This window comes from Numida meleagris, chromosome 2 (assembly GCF_002078875.1).
Source record: "Numida meleagris isolate 19003 breed g44 Domestic line chromosome 2, NumMel1.0, whole genome shotgun sequence".
In the NCBI taxonomy this organism is placed as follows: Eukaryota; Metazoa; Chordata; class Aves; order Galliformes; family Numididae; genus Numida; species Numida meleagris.
Window position 1 is genome coordinate 13,400,385 of NC_034410.1, and position 25,988 is coordinate 13,426,372.

At 40.1% G+C, this 25,988-nt stretch overlaps 1 protein-coding gene across 4 annotated transcripts in view; it reads left to right on the plus strand.

Moving 5' to 3' along the window:
* The window catches only part of NRP1 (neuropilin 1), a 108,783-nt gene that overhangs the window by 77,055 nt on the left and 5,740 nt on the right, over positions 1 to 25,988 (plus strand). The window contains exons 9-16 of one of the 4 annotated variants that reach the window (XM_021386101.1): positions 2,361 to 2,505; positions 3,732 to 4,063; positions 8,510 to 8,654; positions 11,493 to 11,597; positions 14,587 to 14,646; positions 21,405 to 21,542; positions 24,356 to 24,630; positions 25,088 to 25,181. In XM_021386101.1, the coding sequence (XP_021241776.1) occupies positions 2,361 to 2,505; positions 3,732 to 4,063; positions 8,510 to 8,654; positions 11,493 to 11,597; positions 14,587 to 14,646; positions 21,405 to 21,542; positions 24,356 to 24,630; positions 25,088 to 25,181 (1,294 nt within the window). Of the gene's footprint in view, positions 1 to 2,360; positions 2,506 to 3,731; positions 4,064 to 8,509; positions 8,655 to 11,492; positions 11,598 to 14,586; positions 14,647 to 21,404; positions 21,543 to 23,195; positions 23,720 to 24,355; positions 24,631 to 25,087; positions 25,182 to 25,988 lie in introns of those variants that run through there. The other 3 variants (XM_021386102.1, XM_021386103.1, XM_021386104.1) reach the window with 3 other exon arrangements.

Sequence of the window (25,988 nt, forward strand, 5' to 3'; positions counted from 1 at the left end):
TTCAAGCATCTCAATGATGGGGTCATGCAGGCAGATAATTAGGCTTATCTTTCCATCCTTATAGATTTTTATCACCTTTCCATTTATCAGCACATTTGCTCCCTGTAACCTCCCAATGAAACAGCTTTAGACAGTTGTAAGAGAAATCTTCATTATCCACTACCGTGAGCATAAAGCTCATTATTGAGAAGTCAGTTCTGTCCCAGCTCCTGGTGAGGCTGTACCTTCCATCCCACCTCACCTGGGACACATCTGGGAGCAGCATCCCCAGCATTTGCCGGGGGCTGATGCAATGTGGAAGGCTTTCTGCTCTCTCCCCTCAAAACAGCTATTTTGTGACCCTTCTGCAAGGACTCAGAATGGCTGCATAATATTAAGCTCTATCAGAGTAACCATATCTAGCTTTAAATATTTGGTTACTGGTTTGTCCCTTATTCATCTGTAAGTGTTATGCCAAGTCTGCTGCTTTTATCTAATCAAAATGGTAGTAGTGTTTAACACGTTTATCTTTCTTCTTTGAAACACTTTGTAAAGAAACAAAAAACAAGAATCCTGAAAGCCTCTTGGACAGGTATTACCCTGATTTTATAGATGAGAAGGAACTTTTGAAGGTCAAATGCCTCAATGCAGGCACTGTGTAATGATGTACAAAGGTACAATAACTGACTTGCCCAAAGTCACAGGAGAAGCCAACACTGCAGTGGGTACAAGCACAGAGTTTTCTGGCTCTGGTTCCAGTAACCTGAACAAATGCCTCTTTCAGAATCAGACCATGCCTGATTTTCATTACCAGCTTCAATCTGTAAACTCTCCAAGAGTGTATTTTACATGAGTTTCTGTTGTACATGCTGTCCTTAATTCGTTCTTAAATCTCTTATTTTTTCAAAGGGTTTATTAAAAAAAACAGGTTTCTTAAAAAGTCACGTTTCTAAAATGATCAGAACAAGAAAAAAAACTGTGCATTGGTCTCCCTCTAAAAGCTTCATTCAGACCAAAAGTGAAGGAGACTCAGCTACCGAAGGAATGACAAAAGCAGGCAGCCACCAGCATTCTAAGGAAGCCTCACCGCAGTGTTGCACTGACCACACTCAGGAGTTGGGTGGCTTGAGAGAGCCCATTTCCTTGATCAGATGCAAACCTTGAGAGAACTACAGCAGGTCTTCCCAGAGGAAAAGAAAATAGTTGCTGAAAAGAAATGTAGATCCATTTAAAATCTCTTTCTGGGTATGAAACTCCTATCTTAAATTATTTAGGAAATAACTGAGCCTGATGAGCTGGCAGCTGTGTGCTGCTGGCCTCCGCTCCAAATTAGTGCAGTTATTGCAAGTAACAAACAGGAAAGTAGACACTGTATGTAAGAAATGGGAAAACCTCCTATAAAAAGAGAGGGGACCGTCTCTATAGAAAATAACAGGAAGCCGGTCCTCTCTACGTGAGAAAGAGGCAGGAAACTGCATCACCTTCTTTGGACTGGAACATTGCAAGGTTTCGGCTCTGCTAGGAAGGACTGTGTTTGCAGGATCCTCAAGATGAAAGAACAGCACAATCCTCTCTCTTCTTGTGGAAGTCTTATTGTTCATCTGATTTGACTGTTAGCCTCAGGGGACGCACAGAGGCTAAATCTTAGAACCCGCTGTATAGACTTTAAATAGACTTCCATCTCAGAATGCAAAGAGAAGAAAGACTGAGCATTTGTTAAAAAGGAGTTAAGCCCAGAAGGTTATCAGAGCAAGGGCTGCATGACACACTTTGAAAAACTCTGAAACCCAAAGATAGCAAAACAATGTTTTCTTAGCTTAACTCCATATAGGGATTTTTACATGGTCTAATTGAAATCCAAGCCTTTAATTTGGGCATGAGGTTTTGTAGCTTTTGGCATCATTCTACAAGCATATGAGTAATCAAACTTCCCTAATTGGGCAGCAAGGGATTCTTCCAGGACACAGCAATCCTTGGGTGTCAAGGACCAATGTATGTCAGTCCTACATAGAGACCTGGGCACTGGGAAGGTGTTAACACAGGCAGGGAGTGGGCAGGACCTTGCTGTGCTCAGGTGCATTCCTGCTCTCCTGATGGCCCTGAGTTCTCCTGCTCTGCTCTGCAGCATTATGGTGTGCTATGGGACATGGCTGTTTTTCAGTATCACCAAACGTGTTTTTCCTCCCAAAGGAAAGCTTAGCTGTCTGCAAAAATTATGTTAGGAGTTTAATGAAATAGTTCCCCATGCAAGACTTTTGTCTTATCCCCCACAAAAATAACCCTGGCTAGACTTTGTATCACTAGTATCTGTAAAATGCAGAAATCTAAACACCATTTAAAAGAAAACCTAACAAATATATACCTTTTCTTTCCACACAAAGGTGTTTCAAGGGAATAGCAATCCCACTGATGTTGTTTACAGACCTTTTGCCAAACCAGTTTTAACACGGTTTGTACGAATTAGACCTATGTCTTGGGAAAATGGAGTATCGCTGAGATTTGAAGTGTATGGCTGCAAGATAACAGGTAGGTCTTGGGAAGGATTTGAAGGCCAAGGGAATTCCTTGTGCCTATGCTGTGCTTTTTATTTTTATTAGTGAAATACATCTTCACTTTTTCTGCTGTGGTCTGAATGTAAAAATGTAAACAAAATGGGAAAGAAAATAAAACCCAACAACCCAATTGTACAGTGTTATCAGAATATTGTTCCAGCATTCTCTTTCGGTGTTCTGCTTGAAGAAGTTAAATAAATAAAGTGTAATTACTTTTCATGCAATTATTTTACAGCTTCATGCAAAATATCTCAAATACACACCACTCTTGTTTTCCGTTTCTTGCCCTCCAGTCCCTCTCTCTTGCCTACTGTTTGCAGTCTGTTCTCAGCAGGTTGCCCAAGGAATAGACATGTATATTTAGGTTTAAAAACATTACGAGGTGAAAACCCTGAGATCTAAAGCCTGTTCCAGTATCTGGACGTACAATCTGTGATGATCAGTATTACTTTTAGGAGTGTAACTCCTTTGTATCACACAGATACCTACCTACAGATACCTACCCAAATAATTGCTCAAAGTGCTTTCTAAAGTAACAGCAAAAGGCATTCATTGTCATTAAGAAAAAAAAACAGGCATAACCAGGAATTTTTTAGGGTTCTTTTTCCAGTTCCTACAAAAATTTGTTAACATTTTATATGTAAAGTAAAAATAGTCTTCTCTAGTAAAACTTCTAGAAGGTGTGTTTGAAAATTATAATTTTAGTATTTACCTTCTTTGTCCTTTGAAAATGCATAAGACTAAAGAAATAACAATAGGAAAATCTCAAGTACAACAAGAAAACGTAACTTACAGAATATACAGAAGAATTCCAGTCCCAACAACATTATAAATAAGTAATTTGCAACTGTTTTTTGATTTAGGAAACTTTCCCTAGGGAAAATTCAAATTCAGATGTGACCCTGCATTCTTTGACTAAGCAAAAAGAATAGAAAACAAGAATAGAATAGGATTTTCTGATCCTTTTGGTTCCCATAAGACCAGAAATACTGGTGGTATTTTGGTACTTCCATTTCCTGCCAAAACTAGGAAGTGCAAGTTTGAACAAATGAAAACTATATACATATCCAAAAAGATTATTTTGGATACAAGAAAGAAATAAAAAATAGCTTATCGGAGTTGAACTGATTTATATGGCCTGTTTCTGTTTTGGTGCTTGTTCAGATTAACTGTTTAGTTCATTTGTTTTTTTTCCTGTAGATTATCCTTGTTCTGGGATGCTGGGCATGGTGTCTGGGCTCATTCCTGACTCTCAGATTACTGCATCTACTCAAGTTGATAGAAACTGGATCCCAGAAAATGCTCGCCTCATAACAAGCCGTTCAGGTTGGGCACTGCCACCAACTACTCATCCATATACAAATGAATGGCTTCAAGTAGACCTTGGTGAAGAAAAAAAAGTGAGAGGTATTATTGTCCAAGGAGGCAAGCACCGAGAAAACAAAGTATTCATGAAGAAATTCAAAATTGGCTACAGCAACAATGGATCAGATTGGAAAATGATCATGGATTCCAGCAAGAAAAAGATAAAGGTAAGGAGGAATGCTCTGCATAGGGAAGAGCTTGCATTAAATTTTTATACATTTATCTCTGACCTGATGAAAGGTGCGTGGTTGGGATGAAGCTAAGTAGGACTCCTAGAACAGAAACACTAAATTGTTTGCTGCAGAAACGGTACAAAGCCCAAGGACAAGAGCAGATCCCATGACATCACCATGGCAAAGGTTTGGTTTGTTCAGCATCTAGTTCAGAAGAATTCTGACAGGAGTAGTGTGCCTGTGTGGCCTTTACATTACTCCAAAATCCCATGTCATGGTAACATCCAGCACAGCCAAAAAAGTAGAGTTACCTCTGCAGTATTTCCGTTGACAGTGAGTGAGCTCATTTGAGACACAGAATTACTTTTCCTCTGCTTCTTTTTTTCTGAGCTACAAAATGAAGATTTAATTCAATGGGATATCTGTTGAATTTCTAAACTGCCTGTAGACTGCTTTGAGAGCTACACAGGCTCTCCACAATAGTCTCATTTAAGCTGAACTGAAAGAAAGTGATGTAGTTTTTGACATTTTCCCATCCCAAGTGGAATGTACCACTGGAGATGACAATGGTGAAGCATCTTGGTACATGCTTGGGAATAACAGGCAGCTGGTTCATAGGCTGAAGCAGAAACTACAAGACATTGACAGGAGTGGGTCAAATGAATTTCTGGGTTAAATGCCAAGGAAAAGAAAATGAGTGTGCTCCAGAAATGTTTCTGGGAATGTACCTGTCTTGTTTTTTCTCTGAATGTATGCACTTCAGAACATAATATGCACTGTTCAACATACTTACCCAAAATCCCATTTATTGTTTTCCATCCAGATTTGCTATTGTTGCTCACAAAGTATATTTTTGCCTTGAGAGGCACAACATTTTTTCATTCCTCCCTCCCTTTTCCTTCAGGAAAGGAGCGCATACCTGTTCAGGAGCTGGTGCTACACTACTGGGAAGATCAGGGAATCATATAACAAAAATGTGCCCTCAAAAGGCAAATCATTATGGTGCTTGGCAAACAGAAACCTTGGGAGTTGCTCCATATCTTAGCAGTGTTAGTCTGAAAATTAAATGTAAAAGCTGTTTTGCTATATAGACTTATCAATTGGGCAAACCTGTGTTTCTCTAAAGGAAAAGCTGAGTGTGCCCATAGATGTAGCTTTTCCAGGCACATTTGGTAAATATTGGACTTCATTCTCTCCTGCTTTAATCTCACTGAATATCACTTTTCATCATTTGTTAAGGGGATTAAAACTAAATGAATTCAGCCTTTGCAGTCAGCTCCTTTCTCTTGTTACCATGAGTTTTGACTTCATCATAAAGTGTGAAGAGAGTGTAAATCAACAATGGGATCTAATCATTTTCTTTCTAAAATAGATGTTGTTTTGACATGTACTTCTACACTGGGGCTCAATGAGGGAAAAAATAATGCCATATGCTTTCAAAGCAGTGCGCCGTCTGCTGCATGGCTTTCTGTTTTCTAATACAAGCACTTGCCATCATTGTCAGAAGTTAGCAGTTTGACAAGAAAACTAGAGTGCTAACTAACACACTGAGCCCATCCTCAGCTTTCATCACTACCAGAAATTAACTTTCAAAGATTAATGGAATGAGGAGGGCTGGAATTCAAATCTCTTGTGGCCTAATTATAATCCTTCCCAAAAATTCAAGACATTTAATAAACTTTCCTCCAAAGTAGAAGTTTTCTTTAAAGAGAATTAAATAAATCCTATGATTTGGGAGTCTGAGGGATTTAAAATGTTAATACTGGAATGTAGTATTTTTAAATGTAAGTAGAGCTGGATAGGACAGAATGCTATAATGAGTCACAGCAGGAACGTGGATTAGAAACAGCCCCATTTTATGAAATGAAACACATCATTTCACTGGGTTAAAGTCTTGACTTTCAATAAACAAACAACTGCACGCAAGGAAAAGAAAGAGAAATGACAAGCTAAATGTAAAAACAGAATATGTCCAAAGGATGAAACATCACCTCAACATGGTCTTGTCATCTATGCCTGCAGCTCCTTCCCTAGGACTGCCATAACTCTTTTTTCTTTGGCTGACCCAATTTCTGCTATTTTTGACTGTGCAGAATGTTTCCCCCTTTAGCCTATCTCAAGCACTTAAAGGAGTGAATATCACTCAAATCCTCAAACGACCACGCAGAACCCCACATTCATTTCAAAATCCAACTTGTGCTCGTTCTCCATAGGCTTGCTCTAATTTACTCTATAAATTCATCTTTGTCTTCCATTCTACTTTCCTCCTTCCACTTACCAACTGATGACCTTTTTTGTTTTTTACACTTCCTCTGGTCATTTATTGCTCAAAAAAATTCTAAATGTCCTGCCAACTGGAACAACCTTTTTAAATTTCTCTGCCATACTTATTTTGATTTACAAATCTATTAGGAAAACTTTTTTTTCCCTCCTGCTAGTTTATATTCCCTTTTGTTTTGTGATCATTTATTATACTTATCTTTGTAATGAAGTAAATCAATTTGTGACATAGCATGTGTAAAAGATGCTCACAAAGTGAAGTTTTACTGTGTACTCCTCTCTCCTCCCCCACAAAGAATATCAGTATGTATTTTAAATGAACAGTCAAAATTGAATCACAGGCAGCTCTTCACTACAAAGGACAATGATTCAATATAATTATGATTCAGTGTAATTCTAGATGCCTATTGAATTCTAATGTCTATGTGTCAGTACTCCAGTATTGATGTCTTTTATAAAACAGTTGTCATTATTATATGTTGCTATTAAGACTACTATTAAAAAGGAAGCAAGGATTCCTCAAATACGCCTGTCTATTTTTTTGCACATAAAATGGCATTCATTCTTTCACATGTGGTAGGTAGCTTTTCTGATCATTTGCCCTATATTGGAATTCAAATATAATATTTAATTGCATGTTAATTAGTTCTGACAGGCCATCTACATGTGAATTCTTGACAACTTTCTTCCAGGCACTGTCAGAACACGAGGTCAGGCTGTGCCCCTTGAACTACCTCAAAGTTACAATCTTCACTAAGAAGTAACAGCAAAAGCATTTGTGTAGAAATTACTTTTTTAATCCAGTTGGTCATAACCACTCATCAACACTGGCTTATGTGACTGGCACTCTAAGCAATGGCCAGAAGGGATTTTGGACCATTCATTAAACACAAGTGTAAAGCAGACACAACAAGGCTTTTAGGACTGCACTAAAAACACAAGCAACTGTCAGTTTTACCTGTGCTCTTGGGTAATAGAGCCAGTTTTTCCTGTGGCTTCAGTTTTCTCTGTCCCCAGGTCAATAGTAGGGCTGGGTTTTGTTCTCATACAAAATGAAGGACAGACAGGTGCTGACTTATTCCTGAAGAAAGGCTTCAGACCTCACAGCTGTGAGTTGGAAGTGATAGCACTTCTAATCAGTTCAAAGAAGATGTGTAAGGTAACTATTAACAGAAAGAAACGTTGAAATCATTTTATTTTTACTTCTTTTATATACATTTAATATTTTGTTGTTCATTCTCTACTGGGCCTTCTGAAGTTATTTTTTATGTAAAGTAGGATAAAAATAACTGTTTAACTGTGTAGGCTTGTAAACACTTCATGGAAATGACTGTTTCTTTGTACAGTCAATTCATTCTAAGGACCTATTATCTCCACAGATATAATATAAAGGTGTTGGTTTAAGTACAAATTATAACTTGTCCCCTATACAAAATTTCAATGACAGTAGACACTGAAGGTATCGAACAAATGCCATTGAGAGCTATATTATGGCTGAAGAACCCAGAGTGTAACTCAGACAAGAGATTTTTGTCTGAAAGCTACCTTCACTGACCTGCCTTACCTGTTAAATTATATTGCAGTTTTGTCAGGAAGCAGCTTTCTTCTTTTATTCTTTCTTTCTTTCGTTCGTTCTTTCTTTCTCTTCTAATTCAATAGCAGTCTCCCTGGAAGAACTCTTGCAGCTACTGTTACTGGAGTTTAATTTATGCCTTTTGAAATAACTACAACTTGTGAAACTCTGTCACTGGGGGAAATCAGATTGAAATTTTCTCTTGAATAGTTGGATTATTATTGTAACCACTTAAAAGGTGACAGGATCTTCACCTCAGTCATTTTTTTTCCCCTAAGAAGTGTTGAAAATGTCACCCAGTTAAACCCCAGATCAGAGCGTCATTTAAAAACATGTCTCATTAAACACTCAGCTCTTGTTATGACCCTGATGGATTGGTTGCTACTGAGTTTATGAAAAATGAAATGCATTACTTTGCCAAGAAGCTTTAACTGTGTATTTTCCAATCTCGTTTAGGATGGGGAAGTCTGACACTTATTAAATGGTTAGAATCTGGCCTACTTCTCACCTAATTCAAAGACTAGAGAATGAAGAAAATGTTGAAAAATCTTTTCTTTTTTAAAAGCAGCATTTGTCATGCTTTGCAGACTTTTGAAGGCAACACCAACTATGATACACCTGAACTGCGGACTTTTGAACCTGTATTGACGAGACTCATCCGTGTCTACCCTGAGAGAGCCACACACGCAGGACTGGGACTTCGAATGGAACTGCTGGGATGTGAACTTGAAGGTAATTGCTCTGCTAGAGATGAACGCGCTTTATTATTTTCATACATACATTCTGTACCTGAACTACTGCTGAACACTGCTGTTCTTGTACAGGCAGCACATCATACTCTTGCTTCTGTGACTGCCATTAGTGCTGTTTCTTGGACTAATCAGTTCCTTCTGGGCAGACATTTGAATATGCTGAAGGCACAAATATTATTCTCTCTCCCATCCTTTGTTGAATCACAGTGATATTCTCCACATGGTTTTCTATTCCCTCAAGCAAACTTATGATTATGCTTTCGAGAAGCGTAGAGCTATTAGAAGAAAATAACGACAGGAACTTATATTTTCTGTTACTGTGATACAACTCAGAAAGAGACATTTTCTGAGAATGCAAAGGGAGAAATTGTATCTTTTTCTCCTTCAAAGGATGTGAAAGTCACACCAGACAGTATGGTGGGCAGCGATTACTTGTCTGAACAGGGTCTGTGTTCTTCCTTTTTAGGGGTGAGGAAGGTCCTTTTTATTCCCCAACGTGCTTTAATTTTGCAACAGTATGTAAAGAGATGAAAGACCAGGAAAAGCAAAGTTTAAACATTTACCCTTGGACTATGACATGAAGTATTATTATGCTTTGATTTTTGTTATATAAACAATAATTATTTAACATCATAGATAACCTCAGATAGCACTATATGAATTTCACAGTGTTATCTGGTGGATGAACATACAGTGGCTTGGCTTAAAAATTGCAGAGCTTAACAATGCACATATAATAACAAACCATGTTATCAGGGGTTTCATATGATACCCCAGAAAGAAGTAGCTGAATGGGCTCCCAAGGTGAATGAAAATGACTGCTCTACCTCCATTTCTTTCTCACTGTTTCATTCCCAAGGCAGAGGAGTGGGAAGCATTGCTGTGAGAACTGCTGAGTTCTCTGTTGTTTTTTTAGTGAAGGCCAAATTGAATAAGTGTACTTTTTACTTGGCCCAGAAAGTAGGGAGTTTGGAAATGCTTCTTAGTTCCTGCAGGAAGTCCTCATTTCCTGTGGGAATTTTTGGTTCCTGCAGACTATTGTACTACTTGCTCAGAAAAGAGAAAAGAAAACTCAGCACCTGCCCTGTGTAAACTTACAACCTGTGGGTAATGTCCTCCTGCTGCAGGGGTCCTGTAGCCACCTACACATCAAGAAGTGAGCTTATGGATCACTTCACAAGAACATGTGGCTCAGTGACATAGAGAAGCCAGTGAAGACTAACTAGGCAAACTGCAGCAGCAAGTATTATGTTTCCCTGGAACTCATCTACTTGCATTCATCTTCCCACTCTGGAGCATTTCTGAAGGTTGCTCACCTGCAGGTCATCCGTGGACAGGCAGGGTCAATTTCCAATCACCCATGGGAGAAACTGAATAAGAAAAATTTGTTGTATAACTGTATCTTTAAGGAGGGAGTTGAATGAAGAGAAGTCACTTGAGATTTACTGAGGAGGATAGGTGTTGAGATGAGAAAAGAAGCATGGAGATAGGCACAGACAGGAGTAAAAATCAGCTCTCCGGCAGTAATGAGCAAGGGGAAGATTTGTGTCTTCAGAGCATCCCAGGGGGCTTATATGAATTGATGGCAGAGACATCGGCAAGCTTGAGGCTATACAGGGGCATGAAGATCAAGATAAGAAACTTGACTTGATGTAGAAAGCTTGAGGGAACTCCCAGAGGGGTTTTCAAGGAGATATGGGGAATAGATGCTCTGAATAATTTATAACAGGTACAGAAATGTTTCTTTTGTGCTAGATTATACCTGTAAAGCATAGGTCGTGGTCCAAAAGAGCCTTGTTTCACCCCAGAATATAACTTCCTCAGAAACTACCATCTCTGCTGACATTCTCAGGCCATGAATTCAGTGCTTAAGAACTTATGTGGCCAGTGGGCTCTGGAGGCAGTAGAAGGGCAAAGAAGAATCCAAGGAAGTGAAGCATTATTATATAGCTGTAATCACAGTAAAACATTGTTAATGAAAATAGCAGTAGTTGAAAACAGGCAAAAGCCTGGACCGCATTCCCAGACTGGTTATCTTAAGAAAAGGAAATATACTTCCAGCATAAAACATAAACTGTATCCTGATTTTCCAGATGTTATATGTTTTGCAGACACTGGGATTTAGATGTATTTTCTGGCACCTTGCACAAATCTCAAGGTCTTAATTGCAATAACAAAGGTCAGACTTTTACTGGTTATGCAGCAGCTACCGGAAAGTCATCACCAGTGAGAAGCAAGCAGGTGGCCAGGAGGGATGACTGACATCATTGATGTCTTACTTATTTATAACTTCAACAAGAACAAAAGAAACTCCTTCCAGACCTTCTCATTGAGCACAAAGTGATTCCACATCACACTGCCTTCCTGCCACTGTTACTGTCTGCTCAGACATTTCCTCTCTTACATGTGCTATGCAGAGATTTCTTTGGCAATGTGGTAGGTGCTGGAGAACTACCACCCTGAGCACGCACCCCTCCCACTGCTCTGTACAGGCCTACTTGTGAGCACTTTGGCCACGCAGTAAGATGATGGGGTTTCTACCCTACCCTGAGACTTCCATCCCTTCACTCCTGCTTTGTAGAAACAATAAGCTCTCATCAGCCAGTGAACAGACAGTCCAGGGCTTTGCTGCCCAGCTCCACCCAGCACTTGAGCTCAGATACAGCAGAGTGCCGTAGTACAAGAGGAAGAACAAGTATTGCCCATTGCAAAGAAACACTAACTAACCTGCAGAGTTGCTCCTTCTCCCAAAAACACCACAGGAAAACAGCTGATTCTCCAGCATACTTTTTAACTGAACGACTGTATTTTCTTTCAGCTCCGACGGCTGTCCCTACCGTTTCTGAAGGCAAACCCGTAGATGAGTGTGATGATGACCAGGCAAACTGTCACAGTGGCACAGGTGATGACTACCAACTGACAGGTGCAGAAACCATCCTCATTTCATTGCAGCTTCATTGTAGCTCATATTCATCACCAGTAACCAGCTAAACATTTGTACTGATTTAATCACTCAGCTTAAACGGACATTGGTATGCAGTTCATATTGTCTGTGCTGTCAAAACATAGGCATCTGCCTTTTACATATGACAATACTTTTGATTGTTTTCCCAGCTATGTAATTTTGGAAGCAAGTAATAGCGACTAGCTGGAGCAGAGGGCATTTTTTTTAAATCAGGAATTCTGTCTAATCAAATGTCATAATCAAACTTTCCCTTACTAAGAACAAAGCTGGATAAACCTCTTGAGGTTTATTGTCTGAGGTTGAAGAACACAAAATGAAATACTGTTAGGCCCAAGATGCTAATACTCTTCCATGCGTGAGATTTAGCATAGGACTCAAATCTCAGCCCCAGACCTTACTCAGACAGAAACAAAGCAGATTTGCTTCATCAAAGTGTACTCACGCATACACCACCAAAAAGATTTCCATGAGCTTCCCCACCAGCACTGCATTACAGCCACATGGGGGTTGACCTCCAAGCTGCCATCACTAAGAGAAAAACAGGACATAAGGTAGTCTGCATCTGGAAGGGAGGAAGCTTCTTAAATTTCGTATTTTCTCACTTCTGCATAGAACCACTGTCCTTCTGAGATAGCTGATACAGCATCACTACGTCCTCGATCCCTTCATGGAGGTCACTTTCTCCACAAAGCTCTGGGCCTGTTCCCATACTAGATCCATACTTCTGTAGCAGCTGAGATTATTATTGGACATAGGAACACAGGTTATTTCATCACCTCTCCCTAGTGCACTTATCTAATAAAAGTTTACTGCTTCTTATATCTGTGACATAAAATAGCACCAAAACCTGGCAATAGCTGTCCATGAGGGCATTGGGAAACCTTAGGAGAGTGATTGGCTTTTTGGAAGTAGCCAAGTAGAACATCGGACAGCAGATACGAGTGAAAGTGCAGTTTCAGCGTCAAGCCCTTTCTGACCTTTGCCAGTGTCTCCTGTAAATGCATGTTGCAAATCAAAAATTGAAAAACAGTTTGTGAGCAGAAAAGACACCGCGCGGTCACTGTCACTGCTTTTCAGATCGGTATTCCAGATGAATCTTATTGTTTGTGAAAAGAGTCATACAGAAAATCTAATAAAATAGTCCGTATTGTGTTAAGGTAGTTCAGAAAGCTTTCAGTATTACTAAACATTGTAATTTTGTAATTTTTCTGAAAGCAAAGAGCCAGGTCAGAAAACCCTGGGGCTTCCTGCAAAGCCCTGCGACAAAGGCTGTCTCGCAAGACCCAATAGGCGGAGACATATTTCACATAGACAGAGGCTGTGTGAGGGCAAGGAGACAGATCTGTGCAAGCACCTTCCTGTTCACTCACTAATAGTCTCTGCACTTCAAGCAGCTCAGGACTGCATCCCACATGTCCCTCAGGGAAAGGTTGCTGAGCAGAAGAAACTCCCTCTGGCAATTTTTGCAGGCTGTGCTTAGGGAGCGGTTTATAATCTCTAAGACAAGAGAGCAGCCATCAGCCTTCCTGAGCACCAGATTTTCTGGGAACTGAACCTGTTTCACTACTAAAATTGAAAATTACTACACTGCCCTTCTATAACGTGCCGGCACTTTAGTATAATTTACACCACCACCTAGAAACACTGGCTCAATTGTTCTGGGCACAGCAGTAATGTTACATTTTCTGTTTGATGTTACATGTAGCACAAAAAAGTGCAGAAAAGTGATGTTACCAATAATTTCACCACAAACATACTTTTCTTCCTCCAAAATGCGTAGACGGAAAGCACGTAAATCTTATGGCCCATTAAGGATGGCAGAGCAAGGCATCAGTGCCATCCCCTCTTTTCTCCACTCCCCATGTGAGTGCAGTGCCAGCGTTCTCGTGGGTACAGCTGCTTGAGTCACTTCCCTGATGGTACTCGCACATATGTGAGTATCACAGTGAAGCCTCCCTTGCAATTAACTGTAATTGTGCTGTAGGCCAGATTCCTTCCTGCTCTATTTGGACCCCATACAGAGCTACTCTATTTGCGTGGCTCGTAGCATTTCCCATCAGATCATTCTCACAAACATAAAGCTGATATAGCTTGGGCATTCATTCTCATTGGAAGTCATCATAGTCATCCTTTCTATAATGCTTTAAGCACTTGCTTGCTGGAGAAGAGAAAAGCCATTGACTGGTAATCAGCACCCCACTGTGCATTTATAATTGCACTAGTTTACTTTTTGTTTCCTTTATCAATATGAGGCTTACCTTTAAAAAGTCAAGTATTTTTTAAAATATCAATTAGTGAGCGCAGAAAGAGGGCCATGACCCCTCTCATCTCTTGTTCATCTACTTGAACAAGAAGACAAAGTTCTTAATTCCCCCTGCTCTTTGAGACAGAAGTGAAACCTGCCTAGAGAACAGGCAAAAGCTGGGCAATTCCCATGCAGCTCTCCTGCAAGCTGGTCTCACAAAGCGGCTGTGAAGCAGTGCAGGGCCTGGAGGACCTCAGGTCTCTGATATGGTGAGCATGTGCTGTCTGAATGCACAGATTGGTGAGTGTCAGGGGGACTAGGGATATCAGTCGCTGGCATCCCATGCGATTTTGACAAATCACTGTCTGTAAAGTGAGGACAACCATAAGGGCACGATGAGGATTGATTAGTTGGTGTTTGCAAGGACTCAAAACATAGAATGCTTTGAGTTCTGGGTGTTTTTTTTTCCTTTTTTTGGTTTTTTTGGGTTTGTTTTTTGTTGTTGTTGTTTTTTTGGGGTTTGGGGTTTTTTTGTAAAGGAAACCAGATCTTTAAAGTCACATTTTCATGCTTAAGGTACACAGTTGCCTACATGTCTAATAAAGATGGTCATATTTCAGATTTATATATAGGATCTTCCTAATGATTGCTGTGTCCCTTGTTGTGTCCCATGTATCATGATATGCATAATTTCTTTTCCAGGTGGAACTACAGTGCTGAACACAGAAAAGCCGACAGTAATAGACAATACATTACAACCAGGTATAAAAAAAAGTTTTTTCTTATTAAAAAAAATAATAAATTCCATACCTAAATTTCATGCCAGAGACAAAATAATGCATTGCAGCACTTCCTGACTCCCCAGCCCCTGAAAGTCTCTGAAGTAAAGAAGCATCTGGTCTCTCGGCTCCACACAGTAAATATTTTATTCCTTTCATCCACATGTGGACAAAGTAGAGAACAAGATTTCCTTTTGCATCAGCAAATGCTAAATGCTGACAAAATTAACTTAATCACGTAGTGCTAAAATGGCATCTTAGTGACACAGAGTTTGTTTGCAAACTTGAGGAAAACAAAAACAAGCCAAACAGGCACATTCACCCTTCCTATATGTGGTTTTACAAAACTTAGACAAGTAAAGTTTGCCAGTTTTCTCCACCAGAGAGCTGGCAGTGTTACAACATTGTTTTCTAGCAAGTTTTCTCAAAATGGGGTTACATTAAACTACTACCATGAACTTGAAAAGAGAGGAACAAGTTGTCACTGGCAGCAGGTCCTTTCTGTTTAATCAATACAGTAACAAGCAGCTTTTAAAATCCTTACTTTGCTGCTTCCAGACCTTTCATAGCATTTTTAATATCCTGTTCAGTTTACTGGGATTGGGGGACAGGATAGATTTGGGCAGAAAATCTGAACTGTAAAAACTGGGAACACCAGTTTAAAATGCTGTGCGTTCGTGAATGTGGAGTGGTAAAGAGGTCAGTTTTCAACTACTCCCATTTCCTCCATTAAAGTATGGTCAGGCACAGCCTTGCAAGTGATTTGTAGCAGGGTGGGTAAATGTTTCTCATTGTTTCCTCAACTGCGTGATACAAGCCCTTTTTGCTTCAAGCTAAAAATGGCTCTAATAATGGAAAAGTTTCCTACAGAGCACCAGTGGTGTCAATCTGATAAAGAGATAGAGTTGGCTTCTCTCTGACGTTGTTCCCACTCTCAGCCTCTGCATTCCACTATAGCGAAGGCACATGCTTTTACTGTCCCTAAAATTTGTCTCCAGGGCCGTACAGTTTGCTTTATCGTCATATACTGTTTCTAACTCTGCTTTCTGTATAAATGGGGCAGATTGAGGGGTACCAGAGCCTTCACGGAACACTTCTCCATGCTGCTCTCTCACAGCCAGCATTGGTGCAGGGCTGAGGGACAACTAGTGACTCCACAGTTTTGGGATGGTGAAGGCAGAAAGGATACTGCAGTGGGTTTAGAGAAAAACATTTGGATTCTTCTGTCTGAGATGAGCTTTTAGTCTTCTACTTGGCTGAAGTGAAGGATTTTTTTACAGTTCTTTTAGCTGTCTTCTTGCATTTAAACAAATGCTAATTGCAAGCTCATACAGTGCCTCAGTGCCATGCAGTTCTCCTCGCCCCTCCCCAGTGCCAGCTGCAGTTGCAGGTTATGTTTAATCTCTTTGGCTTGGGTGGGACTGTTTCTGCCAGAGATGAAGATATCCTCATTTTCTCTCCTTACTTGCCTCCGGCACCACCTTCGTTTACTCCACCATGAACCAAGTTTTTTCTCTACTGAAGAAGTTTACAAGGTTCCCTTCAGAGCACGCCAGTGCTGCTTCCCTGCATTGTGCTGGTAGGAGCTGTTTCCTTCCGGGGAATGAGGGGCAAGCTCACATCCCAAACGCCGGGCTCCCACATGACAGTACAGTACAAAGATCATAGATAGAGATCAGTCAGATGCTAATAAATAAGGTTTCCAGAATCGGCAGTTTAAGACATAAAGTTTTCCAGCTGCTTCGTAATCCATCACTGAAAACCAGCCAGAAAACTCCCAAAAAGGGGCAGCCAGGAATTCCCCTCAGCATGGGGAAAGCCCTCCTGGCAAAGAGGTGATACAAGCCGCTGCCAGCCACAGCATCTCCTGCCATGGTGATTTGAGACACCTTTGCCAGCCCTTCCAACACCAGTACCTCCCGTGGCACAGGTACTTTTGCAAGATGAGCTATTGCCCTGTACTCTTGTGTACTGCTGTCTTCTTGCCTGTGTTCAAGCCTGCAAACACCCCTAATCATGTTATCCCAGACTAACACGCTTGTGTATGTCAAAGTCTTGAGATTATCCTATTCCTGCCAGCTTTCATACACTATGGAAACAGTTAAGTGCAAATAGCTGGAAAGCCTCCACATATAAATAAGCTTTCCATCAAAGAGACTTTTACAGTTCATTCCAAGGGGACTGAATTGTAAGAAAATAAAAAAGAATCATTATTTCCAACTGCTAAAAAAGTTTAAAGCTTTGGAATTTTATTTTTATTTGATAGGATCTACTTTTCTTCTCAGACTTAAAATGGTGCTTTTAACAAACCTGTCTGTCAAGGTAAATACCTTTCAGACCTCAGTCCTCAGACTCACCAAGATCTAGCCTTTTTCATCACATCTCTTTCAATTTCAGAGAACTATCGGAAACTCTTGACTCTTAGCTATTTACATACAGAGCAAGCTGTTCATTTACATAATGTGCTCTTGGAGTGTAAGCTCAGTCCTTTGTAAAGCAGACTGTTCAAGAAGTAACGTATCTTGTTTTTCACACATATAGTAGCTATTTTGGAAAAATATAAGAAAACTTGAGGTTAAAATCTATATGAAGAAATCATTTAAAGGTAGAATAGGTCTGAACTTCTTTTATGGCAGGACAACTTTGCATCGATAAAGGAAGTAAAGGGATATTGAAGCACTTAAATTATAATTTACTATCATTTGAGGTAATTCTATGCTACCAATATAAATAGTATAAAAAGGTGAAATGCAAAGAAGAATCAGACCCAATACACTACTTTGAAGTGGTCTGAACTATGTTTGCAATTTCCCATTTTAATGTTGATTTACCCTTTGGCAAGAGCATCCTATAGGTAATTTTCATAGCATTTTTAATGCCATCATGCTCCTTCTTGCCTCTTGTTGGAGGAGTTATAAAAATATGTCAGAGTCTTTGGGCCACAGAAGATTAATGGACTTGCAAGAAACTCACTCAACTAGATTTTCAAATGACTTTCTTGTTCATGTGCAGTAATGGTTCCAGCTGTGAGCAAGATGTGGTCAAGAAGTACAGCTGTTGGTTTTTCTTTGAGAGGATAAATCTGTTTTAATTCAGTATCACGTACCCTACATTTTCAAAAAGACATATGGGATTTCGTCACACCTCCGTCTCAGATTCTCATCTGAGCTGCTGCTATTTAGTTACATAATAGCTGGTTTTCTTCATCCTCTCAATATACACAAACCCCAAGATCAATCACTTGGTGGCAAGGGAATTATCTTAGCAGGGGAATAGGGCAGCGCTGCAAGGGAGCCCACCAAATGCTGCTCATCCTTCCTTCCTCTGTACTTTCTTTCCTTCCCCAAGAGTTGCCAAGCTATAGTTCAAGGACAAAGAAACGGACAGATCCCCTGTAGCTTACTGTGAGCTACTGTATCAACCTGCCGACACCTTTATCAGAAGTGTTGAACTATTCTGCCTTTTGCTGGGGCAGACCCATTGTCTGTACAGTTAATGAACCTATTCTGATGCTACAAGTGTCTCTCATTAATTGGCTAGCAGGTCAGTTTTTTCTTTTTATGGGTCCCTGGGAGAAGCACTGGAAGAGACATAAGAATAGACAATAAGAGATGGCATGTTTAAGGAGACCATAAAATGAGAGTGCTCTGAAATAAATGCCTTGCTTTTGGTCTCCGATCCCATTGCTGTGATTGTCTAAGGAACGTATTAACACGATCACTTTTGAGAAAACAATAGGGACCTAGCAAGAAGTAGTTGACAAAGAACAGTTTACAGGCCAAATCTTGCTCGGTTTCAAGGGATTCACATTAACTTCTACATGGAAAAGTTCATTTTTGTGCTACACAGCAACAAAGCCAAGGAACACAGGCATGGCCAAAGCATATCAAACTTAGGCTTTTTGCCAGTTTCCTGGACTATATATTTCAAGTGAAAGTGTAAGAAATACTGTCGTAGATGATGCTGTGAAATTTAGCCCTGCTTTGAAGCTCTCGTTCTGGTCAGAGTGTTCAGAGCTTGCTTCAGACCATAAAGAAGGAGGCTTTTGTCACTTCCTGCATGTTAGAATTAACAGCTAAAGTCTGGATATTTTCCTCATCCATTTCAGTGTCCTTCTCTCTTTGAAGCATTCGAAGCACCCTTAGCAGTATTCGAGAGAAGAAAGTGTTGTTCACGCCACATGAGGTTTTTCCTTTGATTAATATCGAACTACACTGTATATCTCTTAGTTCTTGGGCTATGAAACTGAGAAAAGAGAATATTGTAATCTTCCTTCTCTAGATTCTTCACCCATACTTATTCTGCGTCCTCTGCTATTTACACTTACTCAGAGACCAACAATCCCAGTCCTTTCAACCTCTTTGCACCATGTGGTCATTTGTGCTGCGTTACATCTTCAGATGGATGTGATCTATCTACCATTGTTCTCCTTTCTTGTGGCCTGAGTACCACACAGGCTATCACAAGCTTCACATGATATAAGCCTCCGGGATTAATGAGATTAATTTTGTTTTAGGTTCTCTAAGGCCTTTTTTATAGTTCTGTTTCATGACTCTGATGTCAAAACCATGCAATATAGCTCTCCATAGGCCTTCTTGACAATGAAATTTTTCACAAAATTAAAACCCTTTAATTCATTTCAATGTCGCTCTATTTCTTTGAAAACTCCCCTTGATTTTCAGATGTCCCCTTTCAGGCAAGATCTCTTTGATCAGGCCCCATTGTCTAAGAAAAAAAAAAACATATACTGAAGGAAGAAACATAATGGATTGCTTTTCTGTACCCATGTGTGCACAGGCTGAGTTCTGCTTCTTCAGTGTTTTGAGCCCAAAGAGACATTATTCACCATGATCTGCCTCTTTCCTAGAAAAGGTTGAGATCCGCCAGGAAACGTATTTTCTCCACATTAAATTCCTGTGACAGTCAGTATCTGTTTAATGCATTTGTTCCCTGTTAGGATGCTGCATCCATGACAATGTGGGGTAGACCCCTCCAGAGGCCAGCGGGAGGCCAGGGAGTTGGGCTAGGATGGGGCAGGTGAAAGGCGGGGGCAAGGAACAAGGCGCAGGGACTGCAGAGATGCTGCAGCACAGCCGAGGTGGAGGAGAGGGATAGGAGCTGCAACGCACTCAGAACTCTATGCTGACAGAACAACGTTGTGTAGAGGCCAGAGCAGAGAGGGCTGAAATCAGCACTGAGTGGCTGAAATGCAGGAATCCTCTAGATTTGGGTTGAGTGAAAAATACATCTCAGAGCAAGGATTCACTGAACAAGGGCATAGCGGTCAAGGAGGGAGTAACAGATGAACTGCTTTTTTATCTGTTCTTTCTTAACCTACTCACTTGAGGTTTTCTCACAGATCATAAAATAGTTCTATAATACTAATTCTAGTTTACTTCCTATTAAAATCGAGGCTATGAGTTCAAAAGTCTTTCCAGTCTTCCCTGGGCTGCTTTTTGATGTGGAGCTCTTTGCCTCATCAGACTGGAAGAGATCCACCTCAAAAGTCTGCCCAGTTGCAGGTCCCAGCACACTTCCCATATTTCTCTATATTTTCCCACAATAAACAAGAGAATTCTAGGAGTTACATTATCTTCCTCTGTGGTTTTTGTTTGTTTTTTTTTTTGTTTGGTTTTTTTTTCTTTGTTGTTGTTGTTTTAATAATGGGAAAGACAGCAAAAGAACAGAATTCTTCCCCCAGACCTGATAATGGTGGGAGAAAGGAGTCCTTTGTTCCTAGTCCATACTTGCACAAAGCATCTCATTAAAGTAAGTCTAAGTTTTTTCCTTTAATAAGGCGTGAATCATGCCTGAGAAAAGACTTCAGGATTTGGTCACATTGCTGTGGGACGGGTATTACTCCACTAGGAGCTGGCATTGCTCAAGGTGAGGTAAAAGTTCATGCCAGTGTGGTAGAAACCAAAAGCCAAAAAGATTTCAAACTGGTTCCAAAAATAAGAAATGTAAAGAATATGCTGTCTTTGTATGATCTTTCCATACAAATTCCAAGTTGTATTGAGCAAAATAAGCCACAATCTATTAAACCTTTGGGCAGAATTGAAGAGAAGCTGAAAACAAGATATGATCTCATCCTGACCATACTACCAGATTTCCCTTGTTTTACATGGAGCTTGTTTTGCAGCTTATTTTGAGTTCATTTGGCAATCAGCCACGTTTGTCCCTTTTCTGTCTCAATTTGTCCATTTCAATGCTGCCATCTTGTGGGCCTGCTTGTCTGAAAGATGCTGCAGTGCTGTTCCTGACTGATGCCACAAGCCGTGCATTTCACCAGAAATCCTTTCCTGCTAAGGACATTCCACTAGTGTTCCTGACTTTTCTTATTTTTATCCAAATCTTATCGTGATTTGATGTACAGTGTTATGGTACATTTACAGTACAAATGCATGTATTAACAACCAGTGAATGTATCTGATAAATAAGCCAGGATTTTCTTTTGGAGTCATATATGTTACAACAGAGTTATTAGGTAATGTGGGGAAATCAATCTAACAAAAAGTAGCACAAAATAAGGCTCATAAAGAGACAAAAAACAGACACATCGTTTACTAGAAATAGCCATCCTTTTTCCTAGCAGGACTACTCTTGCTATGCCTTCTCAGACTTTCAAGTGGGAATGGCTCTCTTAGTGGTTAAATGAATGCATTTGGTTTTGAAATGCAAAATCTGAATAATGCAATTAATAATCACATTTCCACCCTCCTTTTCTATCTTTTCCTGCAGAACTGCCACTATACAACTTCAACTGTGGGTTTGGCTGGGGATCCCACAAGACTTTGTGCCAGTGGGAACATGACAACCAGGTGGATTTGAAGTGGGCAATTCTGACCAGCAAAACTGGGCCAATTCAAGACCACACAGGTAATCTTGAGTTCATGATTTAGCCATTTTACATGAGAAGCAGTTGTTCTGTTTAACACCAACATTCCTTCCAAAACCAGAAGAGACTGAGTTATACCTAAAATATGTGTTGTGGGAAAGATAAGTCTAGGCAACCTGATCCATCATGTGTAGACACAAATGATCATAATTGTCTCTTTTGTTGGGGAATGAAGATCATTTATTGTCAGGAACTGAAGATATATGCTCCTCCTGGCAATCCATTTGATAACTGCCATCTACGGTAGAAAAAAAATCTGAATCATCAAATATTCTGCAAATGTCACTTACCAAATTATATGGTCATGAGCAAACCCTACACTGTTCCTATTTGTGGTTATAGGAACTGCTCACTGCAGAAAGGCATTGCGAGTGAAACTTCTCACAAGGGCTTGTTTCCATGCCCTCCTGTTCTCCAGTGGGAGTTGGAGTCTGCAGCCATCCCTTGGCTCGCACAGTTTTTCCAGAATTATTACCCTGGGAAATTGATTAGTTTGGTTTGTAGTATCTAACTCATGCCTCTGCATAATTAGGCAATAAATATGCTGCTGGCTAGCAGAGAAGGGAGGGCACTGCATGACCTGTATGGCCTCTCACTTCAGTGTTCTCCCTTGCATACGTGCAGATTAATCAAATGTGTTAGGGATGAATACCCCTTCCCACTTCTGCAACCCCTTTGCTTAATGAGAATGACAAGGAAATTAGACAAAATTGGACTTTTTAAATTCTGAGACACTTTCAATTGAATCATAAGACAAGTACAGTAGTTTCAGAAAAAAAAACTTATAATACTTTGACTATAAATGGCATTGTACAAATAAATGGCATCAAATTAACTAAATGCAGTTAGCTGAAGTGAAGTCTGTAATGGTGGAAAAATTGATGTAAAGTAAAGTGAAATGGCTCAGTAGGATCTGACATTGAAAGGAGGTTAAAAGCTATGTTAGCCAGAGACTGACAAAATCTAAAAGGCATGCATAAGTAAAGCTCTAATTAAGACAATGAAGACAGAGTTCCTGACCCAGCACTGCAGTAATATTCTGGAAATGAGAGCTATCTGCACTTTGCCACCAAGGATTATAGAGAGACTGAACCTGTCTTCAATCAAGAGATGAAGAAATGATATTCTTCAAATAATGAGATTTTGTTGTTTCCTCCAGGTCTTGCTATTGCAGAAGACTTATTCATTCCATTAGCTGTAGCTTCAGTGAGACTTCCAGGCAGCTCATTGTGCTCCTTGCTACACTCACTTGAAATATTTTCCAAAATTGTCTTTCAATTCCAAGGGTACCTTTATCTGCCACATTTGCCATAGGGGTGGAGTGGGTGTGAACACAGACCACAAGTGGTCTGAATGGCACTGCCATCACAGATGTGCACTTCAGTGTGCCTGCTACTCAGCAAAGCACCTTGTATACTGGGAAGACTGCAATGAGTGATTCCCAGCTGTACTTCTGTAAAACTGAAGAAACTCCATAGAAGTGATCTTCCAACAGCAATTGCTTTGAGACAGCAGGATACGCTATACGCCACTTCAAATTATTCATGTTATGATTAAATCTGGCCAGAGTTAGGTCTTCCAACTGAGATGCCATCCTAATGCTGTGATTATTTTCCTTTTTTTCTCCCTTTGAGGTTCTCTATCATCACGCTTTGATGAGAGAGATTTGCATTTACGTTGTGCTGTCCTCTGCACAGGAATAAAGTTGGAAATAGCCTATCAGCACAAACACTCCTGCTGAAGAAGTTGGACAAGATAATACTGCACTGAAATAGGGAAAAAACAATCCTAAAATGCTGGCAATTTAACATTAACTTCCCCTACAAAATTCTTTCAAAGATCAGATACTTTCAGGTGTGTTGGCCAGGGTAATTCCGACTGCTCACAGGAAAATCCAAGTAAAATGCTTTCATCTCATGTCAGAATAAATATTTCTCTTTCTCTTTTAGTAGGCCCACTCTTTCCAATGACTAGGTTTAGCCCGCTTGCTTTTGTTCCTGGTTAATCTTTTACTATCCTATACTTCTTCAGTGGTGCAAGACTATACCATCACGAGCCAGCAAATCTCAATTATATGTTATTTCAGATGAAACTCAGATGAAAGAATATCATATATAATCAAAGACCAATGTTAATAAAGCCTCATCCTTCTGAAACATCTTTTGCCTCTTTTTTGTTTTAACTTATCTTTAGCTAAAGCACGGTATAAACATATGCTTATTTCAGCAGATCACCAGCACTTTGCTTCAGTCGAAATCTCACCTAGCATTTTGTTGTTACCAAACTAATCTTGGTCCCGCATGCTTCCCTACATGATTTTCAAAACCAAGGGTATCCAGTGTTCAGATTTCTTATATAAAATCCAAGTATAAATCCATTCTGCCATGATCTTAATCTTCTGGGAAGTGGCTCATAAATATACAGAGCCCAATATACTATTGCCAAAATCAAAGGGACTAACTGTGGCACCATTTGTGACAATACTCTGGCTCAATTTAGGTGCCCCATTTAGATTTCAGTTTCTCATCTCTGACCATGGCTGCTCAAACCTATTTTATTCTCCACTACTCTTCCCATTCTAGCCCTGCCTTCACAAGCACAAACTAAACAGACATTAAAAGTGGCTCTTTACACGATTAGTGTGGAGTAGGCCCACGGGACCTCAGCCAAGCCTACTGCATGAGGACCAACGCTCAGAAGACAAAGCGGCCGGGACTGGTGGGGCTGGGATTTCTTAGTTGAACAAAGAAAATGACATCTGATCACTATTCCTAATGCAATCCCTTTGTCACAGCAGGAGATGGCAACTTCATCTACTCTCAAGCTGATGAAAGCCAGAAAGGAAAAGTTGCCCGGCTATTGAGCCCTGTCATTTACTCGCAGAACTCTGCACACTGCATGACTTTCTGGTACCACATGTCTGGCCCACACGTCGGCACCCTGAAGATCAAGCTGCGGTACCAGAAGCCAGATGAATATGACCAGGTACTGTTGACCCTAAGCGGGCACCAGGCAAACTGCTGGAAGGAGGGCCGCGTTCTTCTGCACAAGTCTGTGAAACACTACCAGGTGAGCCTTGCTGGTCACGCTTTATACGCCGTAGCAGAAAATGTCACTGGAGGATTTATGTAAACAGTATTATACCTACAGATGAGGTGCTGTTGCTGTGACAGTAATAATAGCGGCATATTTCATGCTATCTCAGATGACAGTGATACAAGCAATTTGTTATAGAAGGCCCAATAAATGCATTAGAAATCATTTCTCAGCTGTCAAAAAACTGCATCCTTGCCATAGTTTTGCTGCTGATGTAAAAGACTTCTGTGAAGTTTTGACATTGTATGAATTCACATTTGTGCATATAAGTTCATAAAGGCATACAGCACTGATTGACAGGCCACAATCAAAGTGTATGTAATGTGGCATCATGACAACTAGAGACGTATTGACAGCTAATTAAGATTTCCTGAATGCTTCAATTGTGTGTTAACATGAAAACAATGTGAAAATTATCTTATTTTTCCAGGTGGTTATAGAGGGAGAAATTGGAAAAGGAAATGGAGGAATTGCTGTGGACGATATTAATATTGACAATCACATATCACAAGAGGATTGCCAAAGTAAGTATGCATAGCAAGAATGTATAGAGATCTCATCCAGTACATTTATTTACTTAGATTTATTTAGATATCTGATTTGGTGGGGTCTTGGCTTTGGTTGTTTTTTTTTCTGTGTGAAAAGGATACGTAATTATTGGCTATATTGGAAGTTTAGCACTGAAAACACCCTGATCTGGCCCATAGTTTAATTGGTAGACTAGCCTCAATACTGCAGTGGTACAGTCTTTTGGGTCAGAACCGGCATCCCACTGATGGGTCAGAGCACATTCACATCCTCACATCTCTCCCTATATTTTTTATTGCTTTACTCTTTGTATTTTTGTGCTTTTCCTAATGCTCTTGCCTATCTTAAGTAATGCTCAAAATCCTTCCCTCTTTTTAGATCACATATCCTAGGTTTTTTTAAACACTTTATCAAACTCACGTTGGACCATCAAACCATACTTGGCCCCTGCTCTGTCCTTTGCTGCCCTGCAGCACAGAGGTTGCTATGACTCATTTACCATAGTCATCAGCTTCCAGACATGTGTCACTGAATAGTATTGGATCATGGTCTGTTTTGCCTCTGAGCCAGGCTGTTCTTGAGCCACTATTTCAGTTGTTTTAATTCTGGCCAGTCTGGAGTTATTCCAGTCACGGCCGATCATATGTGCATTGCATACTGCACGTAATTTGGCAGCAGCACCTCCAAATAAACACAAGCAACTAAATCCTGCCCTTCTTGATGGAGATTGAGCTATGACTTTTCTATAAGAGAGAAAATAGAACAGAGAACCTTCAGCATCAGAAATGTAAACTTAAACCACT